Below are 18,587 nucleotides of genomic sequence, written 5' to 3'. Positions count from 1 at the left end.
TGGGTTGGGGCAGAGAGAGGGAGGCACAGAATCCGAAGCAGGCTTCAGGCTCCGAGCTGTCAGCACACAGCCCAACGCAGGGCTTGAACTCACGAGCTGTGAGATCATGACCTGAGCCAAAGTCAGATGCTCAACTGACTGAGCCACCCAGGAGCCCCAAAATCTGACTCTTAACATACTATTTACTGTGGCATCATTATTGACGCCAAGATTAGACCACATGGGGAATTAACATTCTTATAAAACTAAGGCAGCAAAGGTCTGAATCCTTAGTGTGAAAGTGAAGGAAGAACAAATCTTCACACTAAAAGGGGCTGTCTATGTCAACCTTGGCACTAGCTAAAGGAAGAGACAAAAAGTTTCTTCTGAAAATTTGAACCACAAATGATATTCATCAGAGTTTGCAATTCAAATTCAAAAAGTCCTGGAACAGAGAAAAAGGTCTCAGGTAGGCAGTATCCCCAGAGAACTGGCAGAAGCCACAAAAATGCTCTCTGGAAAAAAAAGCGATTTCAGGAGTGATGTCATCAAGATGGCAATGCAAATACTCCCCACCTTCAGTCTCCCTGACAAGAATACCAACAAGCACCTACACACAGACAAGACACCATTGTGAAAATCCCAGAACCAGGACCTGAAGCGAAATCACACCACATTAGATGGGCAAGAGGAGCAACTCCACAGTGACCACACCCCCCTCCACAAGGCTAGCACAGTGCCTTACCAAGACAGCCCCTTGGGCCTATGGTTTCTCCAGTGGGAAAAAGACAACCTAAGGAGGACATCCAGCCCCCCCAGCATTGCACGACACTTCTAATAGTCCCACTCAGGTCTTGCCTTGTGGGGATTACTGGGGGAATCTGCAGGGCTCAACCACTGAGGATCAGATGGAGATGGAGATGGGAGGTGAGGCTTATGATAACCAGCACTCAGATATTAATGGACCTCATTCCTACTTGCAGCAGCACTGGAGCAGAGCTCCCTGCTGGGGATTCTGCCAAGGGCAGAGCCAAGTCTGTGGCTATGTCTAGTCGAGGAGCTTGGTTGGCAGTTCTGCCTGATTTGAATACCCAGCCAATGAGCTGTATTTGCCATGGAGCCCAGTCTATGATCCCACCTAGGCAGGGAAGAAAATTCATAGCTCCACCCAACTGCTGAGTACAGCCCCAGCCCCACCCAACCAGAGACCCCAGATATCCCTGAGGCCCATCCTACAGCCCTGTTTATGCAGGAACTCAAGCCAGCAGCCTTTCCCCCTGACAGTTCACCATGGCCCCATATAACCAGGGACTCTGAATAGTGACCCTAGGAAGCCTCAAAGCCCAGTCCTTCGTATCACCCAGCCAGGGAACCCAGCCTACAAGCCCACCCTTAGCAGAGTTCAGCCTGCAGAACTGCTCAACTTCTGAACACAGCCTTCAGCCCTATCCTGCCAGGGAGCCGAGCCAGTGACCCCACCCAATCCTGGGCACAGCCTGCAGTCCTATCTGATCAGGGAGACCAAACAGTTACCCAGCCCAATTTGGGAGCACACTCTGTGGGCCCACCTAATCACAAGGCATAGGCCGAGGCCCCACCCAATCACAAAGTCTTGCCTACAATGCTGCATGAACACAGGATCTAGCCAATAGTACCATCTGGTCAGGGAGCATAGCCCGAGACCTCATTCAAACATGAACAATTCCAGATCCTAGCCTGTAGTGCTGCCCAATCAAAGAGCCCAGCAAGGGACAGTCCCTCTGACCTCAGAGCACAGAAGTGACTAGAGACTTGGAGGAAGCCCCACCTGCCCACAGATGCTGCCAGCTGACCCATCTGGTACCCCAATGGAGCTGAGCTGTCTTTCCTTGCTAAAGCAAACCTGTAAAGTATGGAAATGGAGACCACCTGCTCAAATGTGCAGATACCAACTCAAAGAATCAAGGTCATGAAAATTAGGTAAATAACACTACCAAAGGAAACTAATAAAGCTCCAATAACTGAATGTAAAGAAATGGAGATCTATGAACTAAAAAAAATTCAGAATGATCCTCTTAAAGATGGTCAGCAAACTATAAGAACACACAATTAAATGAAATTAGGAAAACAATGCATGAATAAAATGAGAAGTTCCACAAAGAAAGACAAATAATCAAACAAACAGAAATCCTAGCCTGAAGAATATAGACTGACCTGAAGAATTTAATGGAGGACATCAATAACAGACTCAACCAAGCAAAAGAAAGAATCGGTGAACCAAAACGTGGATCATTTCACATTTTCCAGTCAAACTCATAGAAACACAAAGTATAATAGAGGTTTCCAGTGGCTGGAGGGAGGGAAAAATGGGCAGTTGTTTTTCAATGGGTATAGAGTGTCAGTTTTACAAGATGAAAAATTTCTGGAGACCTGTTGCACAATGTACTGTTGTGAATGTACTTAACACCATTGAATTCTATACTTAAAAATGGTTAAGATGTGTTTTAAATTTTATGTTATGTGTTTTTAATCACAATTAAACTTTTTTAAAGTATTTTAAAAATAACTGATATAGACCATGATTATATAACCTACTTCATATGGTTATTGCAAATATTGAGCTAATACAGGCAAAAAATTTAAACAATGCCTGGTACATACTAAGTGCTACTTAAGTGTTAACTACAATTGCAATTTGCTTTTATCTCTACTTGTTAGTGTCGACAATATGATTCCACCTAGAAGATGACACCATAGTGTTGACGCCATTATACGAGCATTGTCACTGACTTGCTGCCTTTTCCTCTCCAACAAAAGGTTACAAATTACTACTTGCCACTCTCATGACAAGCCTATCTACTTCTCTGACAAGTCTGAAAATAGAACCTTGAATTCTCCACTGTGTGGACAGCTAATAAAATTTGTGAGATCACACTTTGCCATGTCCACTAAGAATGCATCTCTTAGACATCCTTCACCATGCCTGGGATACAAGCACCAGCAGACAACCACAGTCTGACACATACCAGGGACTTAGTAAATAGTCATCCAATGAATGGAAGTTTGAAATAGTGGGACCAATGGATCTTATTCAATAAGTCTAAGCCTGGGTCCCAATTTGATCAAATCATCACAAAAATGAGGGCAAAATAGATAGCTGTCCAGGATTCTTCCTCAGTAGCTCAATTGGTTTTATGAGGTGATTGCTCCTCTGCCTAAAGAGGATTTGCCCTGCTCTATTTAAATCAACCAAAACCTACGCAAAACAAAATAAACCTGGAAATCCACTGCTTTTCCTATAATGAAGCAATATACAAATAATTAAGAAATACATCATTTGTGGCCCAATTAACTTCGTATTAACCCAATACAACACACACACAAAACATCATTCTGCATTCTGAAATCAATGCCATAATCACAGAGATCTTAAGACACAAGCCCCTCTCCCACCATGCTGGTCAGACTGTATACATTTACATGGACCAGATGTAGAGCCTGCAGAGGCAGCCCTGGGTTCAGGGAGAGGAAGCAGCAACCTGAAGGAGTGACTGGAGGCATATCTGAATGACTCTCCTTGCTGCATCTACCTCAAGCACACAAAAGGTTCTAGAAACACCCAACAACATGAAATGGCCAGATGCTTCTATATGCCAGGTTCCATTCAAGATTATGGATGGTACAGATGATTCAGACATGCTTCCTTTCCTCATGAAGCTTATGGTAAGCTGGATAAAACACAATAGCCTAGGTAAACTGAGAAAAGCAACTCTCTGACCTGAAACAGACCCCCCCTTTTTTCCTGACCCTGTATTAGTGCATGTATAACCTCAGGGGTGAAGGCTTTTGTAGGATGGGTAAAGAGATTCTAAGCCCTCTGGAAAAATTCTATTTTGGTGATAAGTTGTTTGCTAAACTGGCCCCTCCTCCTCAGGAAAGGTGAATGGAGTCTAGCATGGACTAAACAAAAAGCAGACTGGAGTTCATTCCGGGCTCTGAGTTCAAGGAAACATACCTTTGGACTTTCTTCTATATTGGCCAGTCTTGTGGTTCTCAAACTATGGTCCCCCACCTGCAACATCAGCATCTCCCAGTGAAATTGTCAGAAATGCAAATTCTTGGGCTTTACCTCAGACCTACTGAATCAGAAACTTGGGTGGGGCCCAAGGAGCTGTGCTTTAAAAGCCCTTCAAGTGATTCCCATGCATGTTCAAGTTTGATAGCCCCTGGTCCAGCCCAACTAACCAGCACAGGAAAACACACAGAGGGTCAGTCAGGACTGAACATGGTCAAGTAAAGATTGTGCAATTAACTAGAGATTTTGGTGGAAGGAAGGAAGGAAAGAAGGAAGGAAGGAAGGAAGGAAGGAAGGAAGGAAGGAAGGAAGGAAGGAAAGGAGGAAGGGAGGGAAAGAAGGGGAGGGAGAGAAGGAAGGGAAGGAAGGGAAGGAAGAAGGGAAGGAAGGAAGACAGACAAGAAATATGCTAAGTTGAACCAAACATTTAAGAAACCTAATCATAGACCAGTGGGGTGTCTTACAACTGGCTTTAATCATCAGATACTCAGGTTTTTAGAACAATCACTGTTCTCTCTTGCTGTTCTCTTTCAAAAGGTAAATACTGGTGACAGGATTGAAAATCTAGTTGCTTAACGTCTGACTCTGACAAGTTTTATCAGATCTTGAAAGCAGAGCAGAAAATCACCTAAATGTAGAGGTTAAAAGTCACTGAACATTAGTTTCCAACTTCACAGTTTAACAAAGAAAACTCTGGCAAGTAAACTTGCTATCCAAGCTCCATGTGTCTATAAACACAAATCACTGACCACTCTTCTGTATCCTAAGAGGCCTAAATGAGAGTACAGGCGTCCCTCTGTAGTTCAGTGATTTTTCAAAAGCCCCCAAACCTTTGCACTATGAAAGCTGGATCTCTTGGAAGCACTGCTTAGCAAATAGTCTTGCTTCATTTTTATGTGGAGGAGAAGTCCCCAGCCTAGGAAGGCACAGGCCACATTCTCACATTTGTTTTTGTTGGACAAGGTGAGATTATGAGCAAGTAAGTCCCTCTCCAGCCTTCTCTGAACTAAGGCTAAGAAAACTGAGCACTAAATTTTTGAAAAACTAAAATCAAGACTTTTGCTTTACTTCAATGTCTGGAGATTACAAAAAATATCAACAAAAATATTAACATAGTCTGCTTTTAGTTCTGGGTATATTATCCTTAAAAGAGAACATTAGGAATGGGTATAGGTGTGCCTCATTTTAAGAAATCTCAACCTCACAGATAAAGGGAAAAATGTATGAAACCACTATTTATATAGGCACCTGTTTGGCACCCCTAAATAACTATCTTTTAAAATGGATATGAGTAGAGGCACATGGGTGCCTCAGTCAGTTAAGCACCCAACTCTTGATTTTGGCTCGGGTCATGATCACATGGTTCGTAAGATGGAGCCCTGCATCGGTCTCTGCATGGGCAACCCAAACCCTGCTTAGGATTCTCTCTCCCTATCTTGGCCCCTCCCTTGCTTGTGTTCTCTCTTTCTCTCTCTCAAAATACATAAATAACCATTAAAAAATAATAAAAATATAAAATCGATATGAAAAGATAGAAAAATAGAATCCTAATTCCTAATTTATCAATTGCTAATTTTTCTTCTTTGTTACAAACAGTATCTATTTTATCAATTTTTATCTGATGAAGTGCTGTCAAACAGCCTTGATGTCAAGGTATCAATTATTTCTCCCTAATATAAAACTTATTTGCTCTCAGCCCATACATAGTCAATGTGTTGGGTGAGTGACCATCTTCCCAAAAGAGATACATCAACATTTCTTGTTAGTGTTTCTTAGTCTTCTGTTCTGAATTAAAGCTCCACATCAAGTTTATCAGCGATCATACCAAAATATTTCAATAAAAATTAAAATGCTCAAGAAGGAGTACTCATTGGTTTTTTATATATATATATATATATATATGTTATATAAATATATATATATATGGTTATATAACTTATATATATATATTTATGTTATATAACCATATATATAGTTACATATATATATATTTATATATATAAAACAAATAAATAAAATTCCAGATAAATGTATATTGTTTTGTGTTTAAACCTCAAGTCAACTATAAATTACCTATTTGTCATATTGTGATTTGTATTAGACATATACAAAAATGCTCTCTATCAATAAAGAGCCATGAAGAACAGTCATTTGCAATTCAGGGGGATCTAATAAAAGAAAGAAAAGTGCCTTTTTTTTTTTTTTTACCAACCTGGGCTGAGAAGCCGCAGAAGAAACCAAACCAGAAATGCACAAGTGTGAATGCAAAATTCTTATAGAAAAAATAGCATAAGAATTTGCACATTCGGAAATAGGACCACCTTCCATGAACAAGGAGAAGCCTTTGGAGGTATCTAAATTGTGCGAATGAATAGTCACTGGCTAAGACTGCCTGCATTCCTTCCTGACCGCTGATGCCAACACCAATGTGAGCACCTACAAAGGAAAAGAGGAACATTTTCATTCCCTGAACAAAGATACAATCTCTTTTATGTCATTATTTACCTACAAAAATCTTACAGATATAGCACTTATATTTTTTTCACATATATTATCTCATGAAACACTCATTAGTTAGGTATTTATCTTAATGTTGCAAAAGAGGAAAGTGGCACAAAAAGTTCAGTCATTTGCACGAAGTTTTACAGTTTGTAAGTGGCTAAACTGGGATTAAACCCAAGTGTTGGGACTGTGGATCCAGTGTTCATTCCTTACACCATAGCTAGTTATTATACAATATAAGGTGATCAATATCCTTTTCTAGCCTAAATCAATATCCTTTTCTAGTGTAAAAACACACAATATAAGGTGATTAATATCCTGTTTTAGCCTTTTTCTTTTAATTTAAGACAAAGTTGTTGTTGTTGTTTTTAATGAATGCTAGTAATGCTGAATGCATTGGATCCATAAAGTATTCATTTTAGAACTAGTGGGAAAATTAAATTACAGTGCAACCTCCATTACATCTTGCCAAATGCTGAACCCAAGGACTCCCGCTATACAGCAGACCATACTGAATAATACCCTTACTTTTGATCATGCTGACATCATTGGCTCCATCACCTATGGCCAAAGTGACAGCATTTCTGTACTTCTTCACCAGCTCTACTACTTGGGCTTTCTGGAGTGGGGTGACTCGGCAGCAAACCACAGTCTTACACATGCAGGCAAGTTCTAGGAGATCACCCTTGATACCACTTTCTAGGGCATGGGCCTATGTTATTAAAAAAAAAAAAAATCCAGATTAGAACAAGAAATAATTAATGAGAGATGTCTTGTTTCTCAACTGATATATTTTCTAAACAGTTTAACTAAGTTTCAACAAGTCATTGTTGACCCAGAATCACATGAACAACTAACTAAAGATGAGTACAAAACTCCTACTAAGTGCCAAGGAATTTTAGAATGAAAAAAAAAAGACACAATGCCCTTGTGTGTCCTCCTTAACACATTATCACGCTACATTGGTGAGATATAATTAAATGCCAGAAAATCTCCAGAATCCACTGAAAGAGAGAAAAGCAAAAGACTGAGCCTACCCACCATCTCACCAGGTTTAGAAAGAACTACATAATGATGATGACTTCTTTGTTCTAAGTGATGGAAGTTTTGTTTCCTTTGCATTGTTGTTTTGTATATTTAGTGTTTGTTGTTGTGGTTATCAATGGTTGGGCAAATGAAAAGCAGATGACCTGGAAATTAGCCCTTGAAAAACAAAGTGATTGAAACCAAGAGAAGCCTGTGCAAAAGGGTGGCATGCAACCTGTGTCTCAGGCAGGGTTCCCAACCAACTCCAGCCTTGCTCTTCTCCAAATAACCACAGCCTTTATGTATGCCAAGAAATGACTGGAAAGGAGAGCATAATCCTTTGCAGTTAACTGTGTGATTTGTTTTCTAGAAAACATTTCATTGTACATTATTTAGTAAACACATTGAGAGGAAACAGGAATCCACCTCAACTTTGAGTCATCAGTATCTCTGAATGAATCTCTAGCAAGATATTCACAGCCTGTCACAATCTGGCCTCTATGTTTCTTTTGAGTCCTGGCTTCTACCACCATCTTTAAGTTTACTCTGTACTCCCATCATGCCAAAGTGCTTGTTTCCGTAACATGACAGGGTCTTTCTTGCCTCTGTGTCTTTGTACTTGTTGCTCCTGTGCCTGAAAGCATCACTTCCTCCAGGAAGTCTTCCCTGACTTTCACACAAGGAACTAAATGTGTCTGTCTCTATGCTCTCAAAGCTTTGTGTTCATTTCTCTATATAGTATTTGTCATACCACTTGAGATTAGCTCTCCTGCTAGATGGCAATCCCTAAAACAAGAACCGAGTTCTATTCACATCCTTATCCTCAAGCTCTAGCATCTTGACTTGAGCATGCTTAATAAATGTTCATGATATCAATGAAAGGATGGGTGAATAAATATAAAACATGACTCTGATGTAGAAAATTCTTACGTCAAGGCCTATGATTCCTAAGGGAATCTGTGAGTTAGCTTTCTCTTTCTGAAAGAGAAAGCATGTAACTGGTTTTCTTGCCCAGAATGGTCTCCTTTTCTCTTTCTTTTTCTTCTTTATCATCAACAAGTGAAAACCTAGAGTCAGACTCTGAGAAGGAAGAACCCAATTACATTCCACAAAGCATCAAGATTTAAGCAAACTGGAATCATGATTTACTTAAAAAAAAAAAAAAAAAGAAAGAAAGAAAGAAAAAGAAAAAAGCTTCTGACCATACCAGCAGAAATGTGGTCCATTCTCCTTAAATGAAAAATGACATTTCATGGTTTCATAAGCTTCAGGCTTTGAAGCTGAAACAGTTCTTGAAGAGCATCTATCTTAGCTCTTCCTTTCAACAGATTTAGAGACAAAGGAAGAACAGTATATTTTATCACCTGGGTAGTCTAACCCACCACACACTGGCTTCTTTGAGCCTGAGGGAAAGTCAAAGCACCACTCATTAGGGACCTTTCCATAGTGTAGTCCCTGGGAAGTTCAGCCTGGAGGCCACCAGCTCCAAGCCCCAGTTGACAGGCTTATAATTTTCAGTTGCTGCTCATTTGTGCAAGGGAGAAGTTCGTGTCATCTGGACAAACTTTCAACTGAGCTTGGCCTGCAGCTGAGCTCTGTAACTTTCCATGGTGTAGAAGGCAACACATCATTACGTCTGGAATCCAGCTGGATAATGCTCTAAGCACTAAAAGCTAACAGACAGCTGATCACAAGGGGGAAAATAAAATATAGCCATATCCAACTTCTTTTGTCCTCTAAGAAACTGTCTACAAGAAGATACATTTATTTTCCAAACTCCAAAAGTGAAAAATGATCATCAAAGCTGGGGAAAGATGTGAGATTAGCTCTTTGGGCATATAAATGATAATTTCACTGGAGTGCAATCAGAGCTTTTGTCTTCTAAATTAGAAACTCAGAGGAGTGTTTTGATATTTGTTCAAGATTTGGAACCTGAACTACATTAAAAGCACAATGCAAGTTTATTCTATTACGACAAGAACCAGATTTCCTAATCAAAGCAAATTGTTTGGCATTGCTGTAAAATACTGCTATTTAGAAAAACCACCAGAGGTATCTTAATGGCAGTAATTTGGTGTGGTAATTATATGAAGATCAGGTTGTGCTCTGCCAAATCACAAACATCAGCAAAACAGTAATTGCAATACATCCAACAGTTGCGTTAGTTTAATTAAATAACAGTGAGCTGTGACACTCTCCTTAGAAAAGCACTTAAACAATACTGCTAATGGTTTACAGTCACTCACATAAGATGGATATTCTGTGAATACAGTATTTCTTTGGAACCTCCCTTTCACTGCGGTGGTTCAAGCAATAATGTATGAAATATGTATCAGAAACTTCCTTTCCCCTTGCAAACAGGAAACCATCGTGTATACCCTCGTTTTAGTAGTGTCATTTGTTTGGAAAACACAAAAGGAGATCTCATTACGACAGCACAAAAGAGACAATTATTGGAATAAAGGAAAAGAAAGAACAAGAGCCTTAAGCAAACTCACCAAACTGTGGCCATTGATGATTAAGGCATAATCTCCTGTTATGGTTTCTTCTACAACTGAGTCCAACTCCAGCTGCTGTTTTTCAAAAACTACATGGCCGTTGGAAAAACTTCTGTTTTGTTCAAACAAATTTTCCTTTGCTTTTCTTGAAGGAGAAGGGGGAAACAAATCATAACAAGTATACGGAGCATACCTATTACTCTGACAAGAGACTGGCCTGCAGGTAAATTCAGCTCATCACCAGTCAGAAAGACTATGGCATAAGATTCCATTACAGGAAGCAAGTTGGATAGTTCTTTGTGATTGGAAGGCCATCGCAAATTTGCAAATTCCAGGAAGTAGGAGTGTAAACATAATGAAAACAGAATCATTTTGAACATTTAAAATTACCTAAAATCTAAATTACCATCTTGAGCTGTGCTTCAACTAGATAATCTGGATACATTTGGTATATAAGGTTGTCTGTGCTTCAAAGACTTAAAAACCACTGGTCTGGCATGAAATATTGTTAAATAATAAAAAGGGAAAGACTAAAGATCTCCTGCAGAGATCTTATAGCAATTCTAGGGCATTAATATATAAAATAAATTCATTAATTTGCAGAAAATTGTCATATAATCTGGCTTAAAACAAGTCTTTCAAGAAGCACATTTAAAAAAAAATGTGACAATAAAACTAAATGTTATTAGAATATAATGGACTGTTTTAAGTGAAAATTCATTCATTGATTCAAAAATGAATTGATTGTTTCAATGAATTGATTCATTGATTCAAACAATAGAATAAATCTCTGAGAAAGAAAATATAGACACCAAGGATAGAGGGTTGTTCTAAATGGAAACTCACCCCAGTGCCCTAGATCTAATTAGCAGTAGATTAATCCTGCTCACACTCATCCATCTCTGCTATTTAAGAAAAAGATTGTATGGTCACTTAACATACTTAGAAGATGCATTTTACCCTTCTCTTCAAAATGGACAGATAATGCCTTTAATGGAAGGGAAATTTCCTCTCCAAGGATATTTGGATGACAGGTTTTGAAGTAACATAGGGCAAGCTGCCATGACTCCAGAACTTTCAACCATAACCAGAGAGCCACGTGGCAGATGCTCCCTCAAGATGAGTGCCAAAGCCAGCCATGAATACACTGGGCCACAACTTGTATATACAAAATGAGTCCCCTGGAGAAAATGGGGAGTGAGAGGCCAAAAAATGGATGTTTTGCCTTACAGCACAATGAAATGGTTCCCCAAAGGCTCATCGTAGGTAGAAAACATTTATTAAAATATCTTTATGTTGTAAAAAGAAGGCAAGGTTGACTACACAAAAATAACTGTTTTAGCCCTTAGCTTTCTAATTATTTGAAAATTCAACACTAATTGTTTATATGCGAAGTTAAAAAAAAAAAAAAAACACACAACACACACATACAAAAACACCCTTATCTTCTGGCTCAACATCTCCTTCTGCTGTCCAACACCAAAATCACAGCCTGCATTTAGGAACCCAAGGAACCCAGAGATTACATGTCTCTGGCTCCAAGAATGATATCATGCATTTAGCAATCAGTCTGTAGAATCAAAGAAAAAGATTTATAAAGTAATAGTGCTATGTGTGAAATTTAGAGAGTTAAGGTGAGGGGGTGGGGTGGAGAACAGACATGAAAAAACAATGTTGTTAAGTGGGAAAATCAGAGTTTACATCAGATAACCATGTCAGGGAATCCTCCTAAACAGTCATGAAAATTTACTGTCCCATATAATGAAGGAAAGCTAGAAAAACAAGCTCAGAAGCGAGCATTTTTCTGACAATGTTGCAGAGCTCATAAATTGGGTCTTAAGAAAGCACCAAAGGGCAAACATCTCCTGAGGTTTCCTTTTTAGTAAAGTTCTCACTCGCTGTATAAATGACTCAATCTCTGTTCCCCCCCCCGGAGAATAAAAACATTCCAAAGAAGGGTGAAGTTCATGAAAGTATTGGCTGAAATTCTATTTACTTAGGATTTTTCCCCCCCTAAACTGTCTTAACATCTCCAGGCAGAAAAGGGACAGTTTTTTCAGTTCAGTTTAAATTCCCACTGTGTTCCCTCCACATGGGCCAACAACCCTCCTCACCAGACTGGGCTCACGCATTTTCAGACCTTTGCCCATGCTCTATAGCTATCATTTCTTTTTCTTCCCGGAACTTAGCTCTTAAAATACCAGCTGGTTCTCAAAAAGAAATAAAAAAATTAGGAGGAGGGGGAAAACTACTCATGACTCCTTTCTTTGAACAGAAACTATAGATTTTTGTGGGCATAACACACAATGTTTAACCACAGAGCACAAATAACGAATGCTAAAACAAAAGAGTGCCTGTTTTTCCCCGAGCTTTGTAAGGAAGGGCAGTCTATTATAATCCTGGCATGAAGACACGCATTAACGGCTGAGGCAAATGTGGCATTCACAGCCCTGCGCCACCGTAAACATAGCAGAGCACAGTTAGGCCCATGTTGGCTTCCATGCACTCTGCACTCTATAAAAAGAGATGGTAGGGAAAAGGATCATTTGTTAGTGCTTGTAAGGCACTCTGTTTTCAAACACTACCTGGACCTGTTAAGGAAACATGGCACCATGTTTAAAAGAAGACAACCCTGACTTTGATAGAAGAGCATTGATCTTGGAGCCTGGAGAGCTGGGTTCAGGCCCAGGGTCACCCTCTGACATCTCATGTGCCCACAGTTGGGTGATCTGACCTCCAACTACTTGACAAGTCAGTTACAGACCCAGTCAAGAACCTAAGTCTTCAGATTCCTGGCTCTCAGTTCTCAGTCTCCCACACTAAGCTGAGTTACATACAGAGTAGGCCACAGGCTTCCTCTAGGATGGGACAAAAACAGTGCCAGAGGAGCAGTTAAGGGATGGGACCATGCTGCCAAGAGTAGACAAAGGGAGGAAGTACATGAAATTTTGATTTCAAGCCCCAGTTCCATCCCTTACTACCCATGTGATATCTAAGACACTCAACCCCTAAACACATATTTATTAGCAATTAGGGGAACGGGACAGCCAATCAGACTGGTTGTCACCAGCTACGAAAACAGGGGCAACTGCACCAGTGTGTACTAAAACATCACCAAGATCTGTTAGTACTCTAAAATTTATGATAGAAACTTAACCTACTAAAATATTTTGCCTGGGTGACTAGAAGTTTGAAATAGGAACAAAATGCATTTTGTTTGGCTTGCACAGTGTTTTTAAAATTCTGTATGAGTTTATGGACAACCTGACTTCACTTTCACCCAAGGCTCCACCACTCCCTAATGTCTTATATACAGCCCAGATCACGCAACTAATATTATCTGTCTGGTTCTGGAGCCATTTGCATTTGAGAACTCTGCTCACTCATACAGATAACTTTCTACCAGGTAGTGCCCAAAAAAGTGTAACGCATATTTTGCTGATTAAAGAAGAAATGTCAGTTCCTAGATACATCACTGGGGTATTCCTCAGAAGCAGTGGAGACATGTCATGGTTTAATTAGTTATAGGACATGAATTTTTCCAACAAGACGTGATCAATACAACAAAAATGAAACATGGAGTGAGTTGGCCTGTCAGCCCAAGCAAAATTACATTCTTGGTCTGTCTTTCTTTGGGCAGAAGACATATCTATGTATTGGCAAAATATAATCAATGCAGTAATCTTCTGAGGAGCCATAGCAGCATTTAATTGTAGATTTCTGGGCATACCTTTAATAGTAAAACAGTTATGGTGGCAAAATTAACACAGGAGCCAAAGTGTCTAAGACAGTTTCATAACACTAAATTTGAAACAAGCTACATGCATGATATGCATAAAAATTATATATCCATGTTTATGAAATAATCTCAACACATTTAATAGGTTCAAATATAATCACTTAGTTCATTTCCTGCTAATAGCTACTATCATTTAGATCCTGTTCTTTTGACATACCTTTTTGGGTTGTTTTTACATCAACTCTCACTGAACTCACATACATATATACAAATACATTCTTTGGAAAAAAGGAATCATATATATGATACTTTGTTATCTCATTTTTCACTTAAGTTTATTATGGACATTTTTCAATGTCAGTAGACACATAATCACTTTTGTTAACTGCATAGTATTCCATTGCTTAAATATGTCATAGTAATTAACAAAATCCCTTGTGGCTGGGTATTTGAGCATTTTCTAATTTTCTATTATAATTGGTAAAGCAACCAATATTTCTTTATATACATATTCAAACATTTTTACACTTGTTTAAGGACAATTCCTAGAAGTAGTGATCATTGGATGAAAAGTGTATATATATGTAATTTTGAAATATGTTGCGAGTTTGCCCTCTGGTAAGTTTCTACCAACGTACACTCCCAACAAAAGTTTATGAGAATTAATATTTCTGCACATTCCTTCCATATAATGACTGTTATCCCATCTACTTAGTCAGCCATAGGTAGTTTGATAAAATCTTGAGATATTAACTTTGGTTCCCTACCCCTTCTGTAATCACCACCACTACCATAGATGATGCTATTTACTCAGAAACATACCTTGCCTCAGGAGATCTCAGTCAAATACAGAGGGAACAAAAAGGAGTCATGACCTTGCTTTTTAGGTACCGAAATAGACTCTTGAAACTGATAGCAGCATTGATCTTGAATTTCACTATGGGGTTTTGAGAGGGAAGAAAAAAAGTTCTCCATGTATCTTAAGACTAATCCTTAAAGGAATCAGGGCATAAAATGTTGCCATAAGCAATAGAGTAGAAAGCCCATCCAAGCCTAGAGGAAATAGACTATGAAGAGGAGCTTAGATGCTGGTGAGAGTCACTAAAAGAAAGAAAACTCATAACCTGGATTGGTAGTGGATGGAGGAGTGTGTGGGTAATGGAATCCTCTGATGAGTTTTTGGGAAACTGAGTATGGAATAGTTGCCGCTGAAGTATGGTAACAAAGAAGATACAAGAGTAAAGGGATTTCAGGAACAGAGGTAGCCATGTGAAAGCACAAGTCTTCTTGGATACAGAGATGAAGAGCAGCCACACTTGCCCTGTTTCCCCAGAAGCATGTGGAAGTCAGCCAAGAGGGACAGCCAGCAACCCAGAGAGTCTGGAGACCAGACAGGGACACAGAAGTGGGAAGTGCTAGATGCCAGTAGGGTAGATGCTGAGGATCAGTAACAGGTAAGGCAACTGTGCATCTTAGACCTTACCCAAAAGTACCTAGTTTAATTCTGTCACCAGGCAGAAAAGGAGTTCAAGTTCAGTTTTATAAAATTTAAGGAGTTTCTGTTCTTGCACAGTTGAGTGTATTCTGGGCTATGAAAGTCAGACAAGCTAGAAATTGAGTCCTAACCATTCTACTTCCAAAAGAGCTGTCAGTTTGATTCCACACTTTCCTCATCTACTGTTAACAGCCTCACTGCCTTAAGTTCAACCCTCATCATCTCTAAATTTGGGTGTTCCAACAGCCTCCCGATGCATCTCCCCATAACATTCATTTTCCCATCAAACATACTCCATCTATCCAGTCACTAGAATGTTATTTCTAAAACGTAGAATTGGGCTTATCACTCATCTGCTTAGAAGCCACCCACATTCACCCAATATCTTCAGGATAAAGCATAGCCACTTTCACTTGTCAATCTATCACCAATCTGTCTCTGAAAAAATGGTCCCCACCTCTAAGTTCTATCATACTCTCTAGCTACAACTTGGAATATTTTCTCTAGAATAGAACATAATTTCTTTCATGTTTCTATGCCTTTGTGTGTGCTGTTCCATCAACCTGCAATATCTTTATCCAATGTAACCAATCAAAGAAGGACATCCATAAAGGTTGAAAGGGATCAGTGTGTGGTCTTCAATATATTAAGAAGGTTAATAAAAAATACAGATTGCTCTATGATAAGAATGTATGGACTCTCCACCTGTAAGTTTTTTTTTTAATGTTTAGTTATTTTTAGGAGAGAGAGAGAGAGAGAGAGAGATCTGGGGAGGGGCAGAGAGAGTGGGAGACAGAGGATCTGAAGCAGGCTCTGTGCTTACAGCAGAGAGCCTGATGCGGGGCTCAAACTCACAAACCACGAGATCATGACCTGAGCTGAGGTTGGTTGCTTAACCGACTGAGGCACTCAAGTGCACCTAGACTCACCACTTTTTTTTTTTTAAGTTTTGTGTTATTCTATTTAACATGGACAAATACTGATAGATAGAATTTTTTATATAATTTTAATAGAGACTCCACAGAGTCTATTAGGGAAATGTTAATAAAGGGAGTCCCTGTTGTGGAACAACAGCTAAAGAAAAGAGAAAAAAGGGAAGGGACCAAGTGGGGGGGGGGGGAAGGCAAGAAGCATGCTCACTGAATGGCCATAAATCTTTACATTCTTATCTCTTTGAATCTCCCAAATAAAATAATCTACAAAGTAGATATTTGCATATTTTACTATTTACAAATGAGGAAACCAATCAAAGAGAGGTTGAACAGCATCCTGAAAATCAATCAGTCTACCAGTTGAGTACAAATCTGAGATTCAAACTTGGGTCCCTCTAACACAAAGCCCATATCCTTCCTCTTACACCTGCTGTCACTCTCTGGAATTTATTCACACTGGTGTATGACCTTAAATGAAGCAGTAAGATGCCTCAACAGCTACATTTTTTATATCAGTCATTTAAAGGGAGTAAGAACACATCGAAGGTAAAAGTTTAGGGAGACACATGGCAAGTGATTCAGTGCACAGGATCTGGGACCACGCTAGATTCAAATACCAGCTGAACCACTGGCCACGTGTGAAACTTCAGGCCTGTATTGAGCTTATCTATGCTTCAACTTCCTGATCTGTAAAGTAAGGATAATTATAATGCCTACCACTGGGTTGCTTTGGGAATGAAATGTAATACATGTATCCAGCTTATAATAGTGCCTCAGGCACTTTCTTAAAGCATTTAGCACTAGGCTCATCAGAATCTAGATCTGCTCATATCCATCTTCCTTCAGCAAAAGTTAAAGTCCCCAAACAAAAGGTCATTTAAAGAGAAAGATTTTCTTAAAATAAAAAAATTAATTATTAATTATTAAACAAATTATTAATATTTCCCCCAAAAAACTCTATAGAATCTATCATTAAAGTTATATAAAAATACCAATAATAACATTATGTCCTTAATAATTAGATTTACCAATTTATTTGGCAAAGACATGCAGTCTTCAGTCATAGCTTCTACCAGCATGTACAGCAGTTTCCTACCATGGGTAAAACAGTATAGAAGTCGGAAAATTTAATCTACACGTAGCAATTGGTGGTGCTAACAGTTAAGACTTCCTTTCTTTTCAAAGTAGGAAGAGGAGGAACATATTTCAACATCATAAAAGCCATATACGAAAGACCTACAGTTAATATCATCCTCAATAGGGAAAAAGTGAGAGCTTTTCCGCTAAGGTTAGGAACATGACAGGGATGTCCACTCTTACCACTGTTGTTCAACAGAATACTGGAAGTCCTAGCCTCAGCAATCAGACAACAAAAAGAAATGAAAGGCATCCAAATTGGCAAGGAATAAGTCAAACTTTCACTCTTCACAGATGACATGATAGTCTACATGGAAAACCTGAAAGACTTCACCAAAAAATGGCTAGAGTTGATACATGAAATCAGCAAAGTTGTAGGATATAAAATCAACATACACAAATCTGTTGCATTTCTATACACCAATAATGAAGCATCAGAAAGAGAAATCAAGGAATTGATCCCATCTACAATTGCACCAAGAACCGTAAGGCACCTAGCAATAAACCTAACCAAAGAGGTAAAAATCTGTACACTGAAAACTAGAACATGGGAGGAGTTAAGGCGGCAGAGAATTAGGGGGACTGGGATGTCCCTCATCCCTCAAAGACAGTGATGTTGAGGTTAGAATACTTTGAACACCCAGGAAATCTATCTGTGGAGTGACAGAAAAATCTCCACAGGTGGAGGGAAACAGCTTGGCAGGACAGAGGTGCATGTCTGCAAATTAAGGGAGATAAAACAGCCTGGGCACAGAGGGGAGGGATCCCCTTCTATGGAGAGACAAAAGGGAGAGAAAGAGAAGCTGTGGATGCAATATTGTGTTAGGACAAGAGAAAAACCCCTCTAGACCACAGACTGGGGAAGAAGGAAACAGACAGAGCCAGTTTCTCCTTTGCAAACAGCTTTAGAAGCTAAAGATCACAGTTTTCAAAAGTGTGTGACTTTTTCCCAACCAAAGCCACCACTATGTGTGTGAGCCTGAGGGGAGGGGAGCCAGCCCCAGGGTGTGGTAGTGATCTCAGGGGTGCCCTGGGAGAGAACCGTCCCCTCCCTTAAGTACTGTGGGAAGAGGGTATATTGATCCCCAAAGTACAAAAGACAGTGCAGGCACCAGCCATATCGGCAAGGCGGAGTGGCACTACCCCAGAACCAGGTCTGCATGGCTCGGGATCCCCTAAGATATCGGGTTTTAAATCCCAGCTGAGTGCCTAGGAGACACAGGAA

General features: G+C 39.5%; 1 protein-coding gene across 15 annotated transcripts in view; it reads right to left on the bottom strand.

Moving 5' to 3' along the window:
- Positions 1-18,587, bottom strand: part of ATP8B4 (ATPase phospholipid transporting 8B4 (putative)) — a 255,262-nt gene that overhangs the window by 34,991 nt on the left and 201,684 nt on the right. For all 15 annotated transcript variants that reach the window (XM_042942064.1, XM_042942063.1, XM_042942076.1 and 12 more), the window contains 3 exons: positions 10,060-10,204; positions 7,064-7,247; positions 6,246-6,469 (listed from right to left, as the gene is read on the bottom strand). In XM_042942064.1, coding sequence (XP_042797998.1) covers positions 6,246-6,469; positions 7,064-7,247; positions 10,060-10,204 — 553 coding nt within the window. The remainder of the gene's footprint in view (positions 1-6,245; positions 6,470-7,063; positions 7,248-10,059; positions 10,205-18,587) is intronic.

This window comes from Panthera leo, chromosome B3 (genome assembly GCF_018350215.1).
Source record: "Panthera leo isolate Ple1 chromosome B3, P.leo_Ple1_pat1.1, whole genome shotgun sequence".
Classification (NCBI taxonomy): Eukaryota; Metazoa; Chordata; class Mammalia; order Carnivora; family Felidae; genus Panthera; species Panthera leo.
The sequence above is the reverse complement of the archived record's forward strand: the minus strand, read 5'-3'. Positions and strand labels throughout refer to the sequence as shown.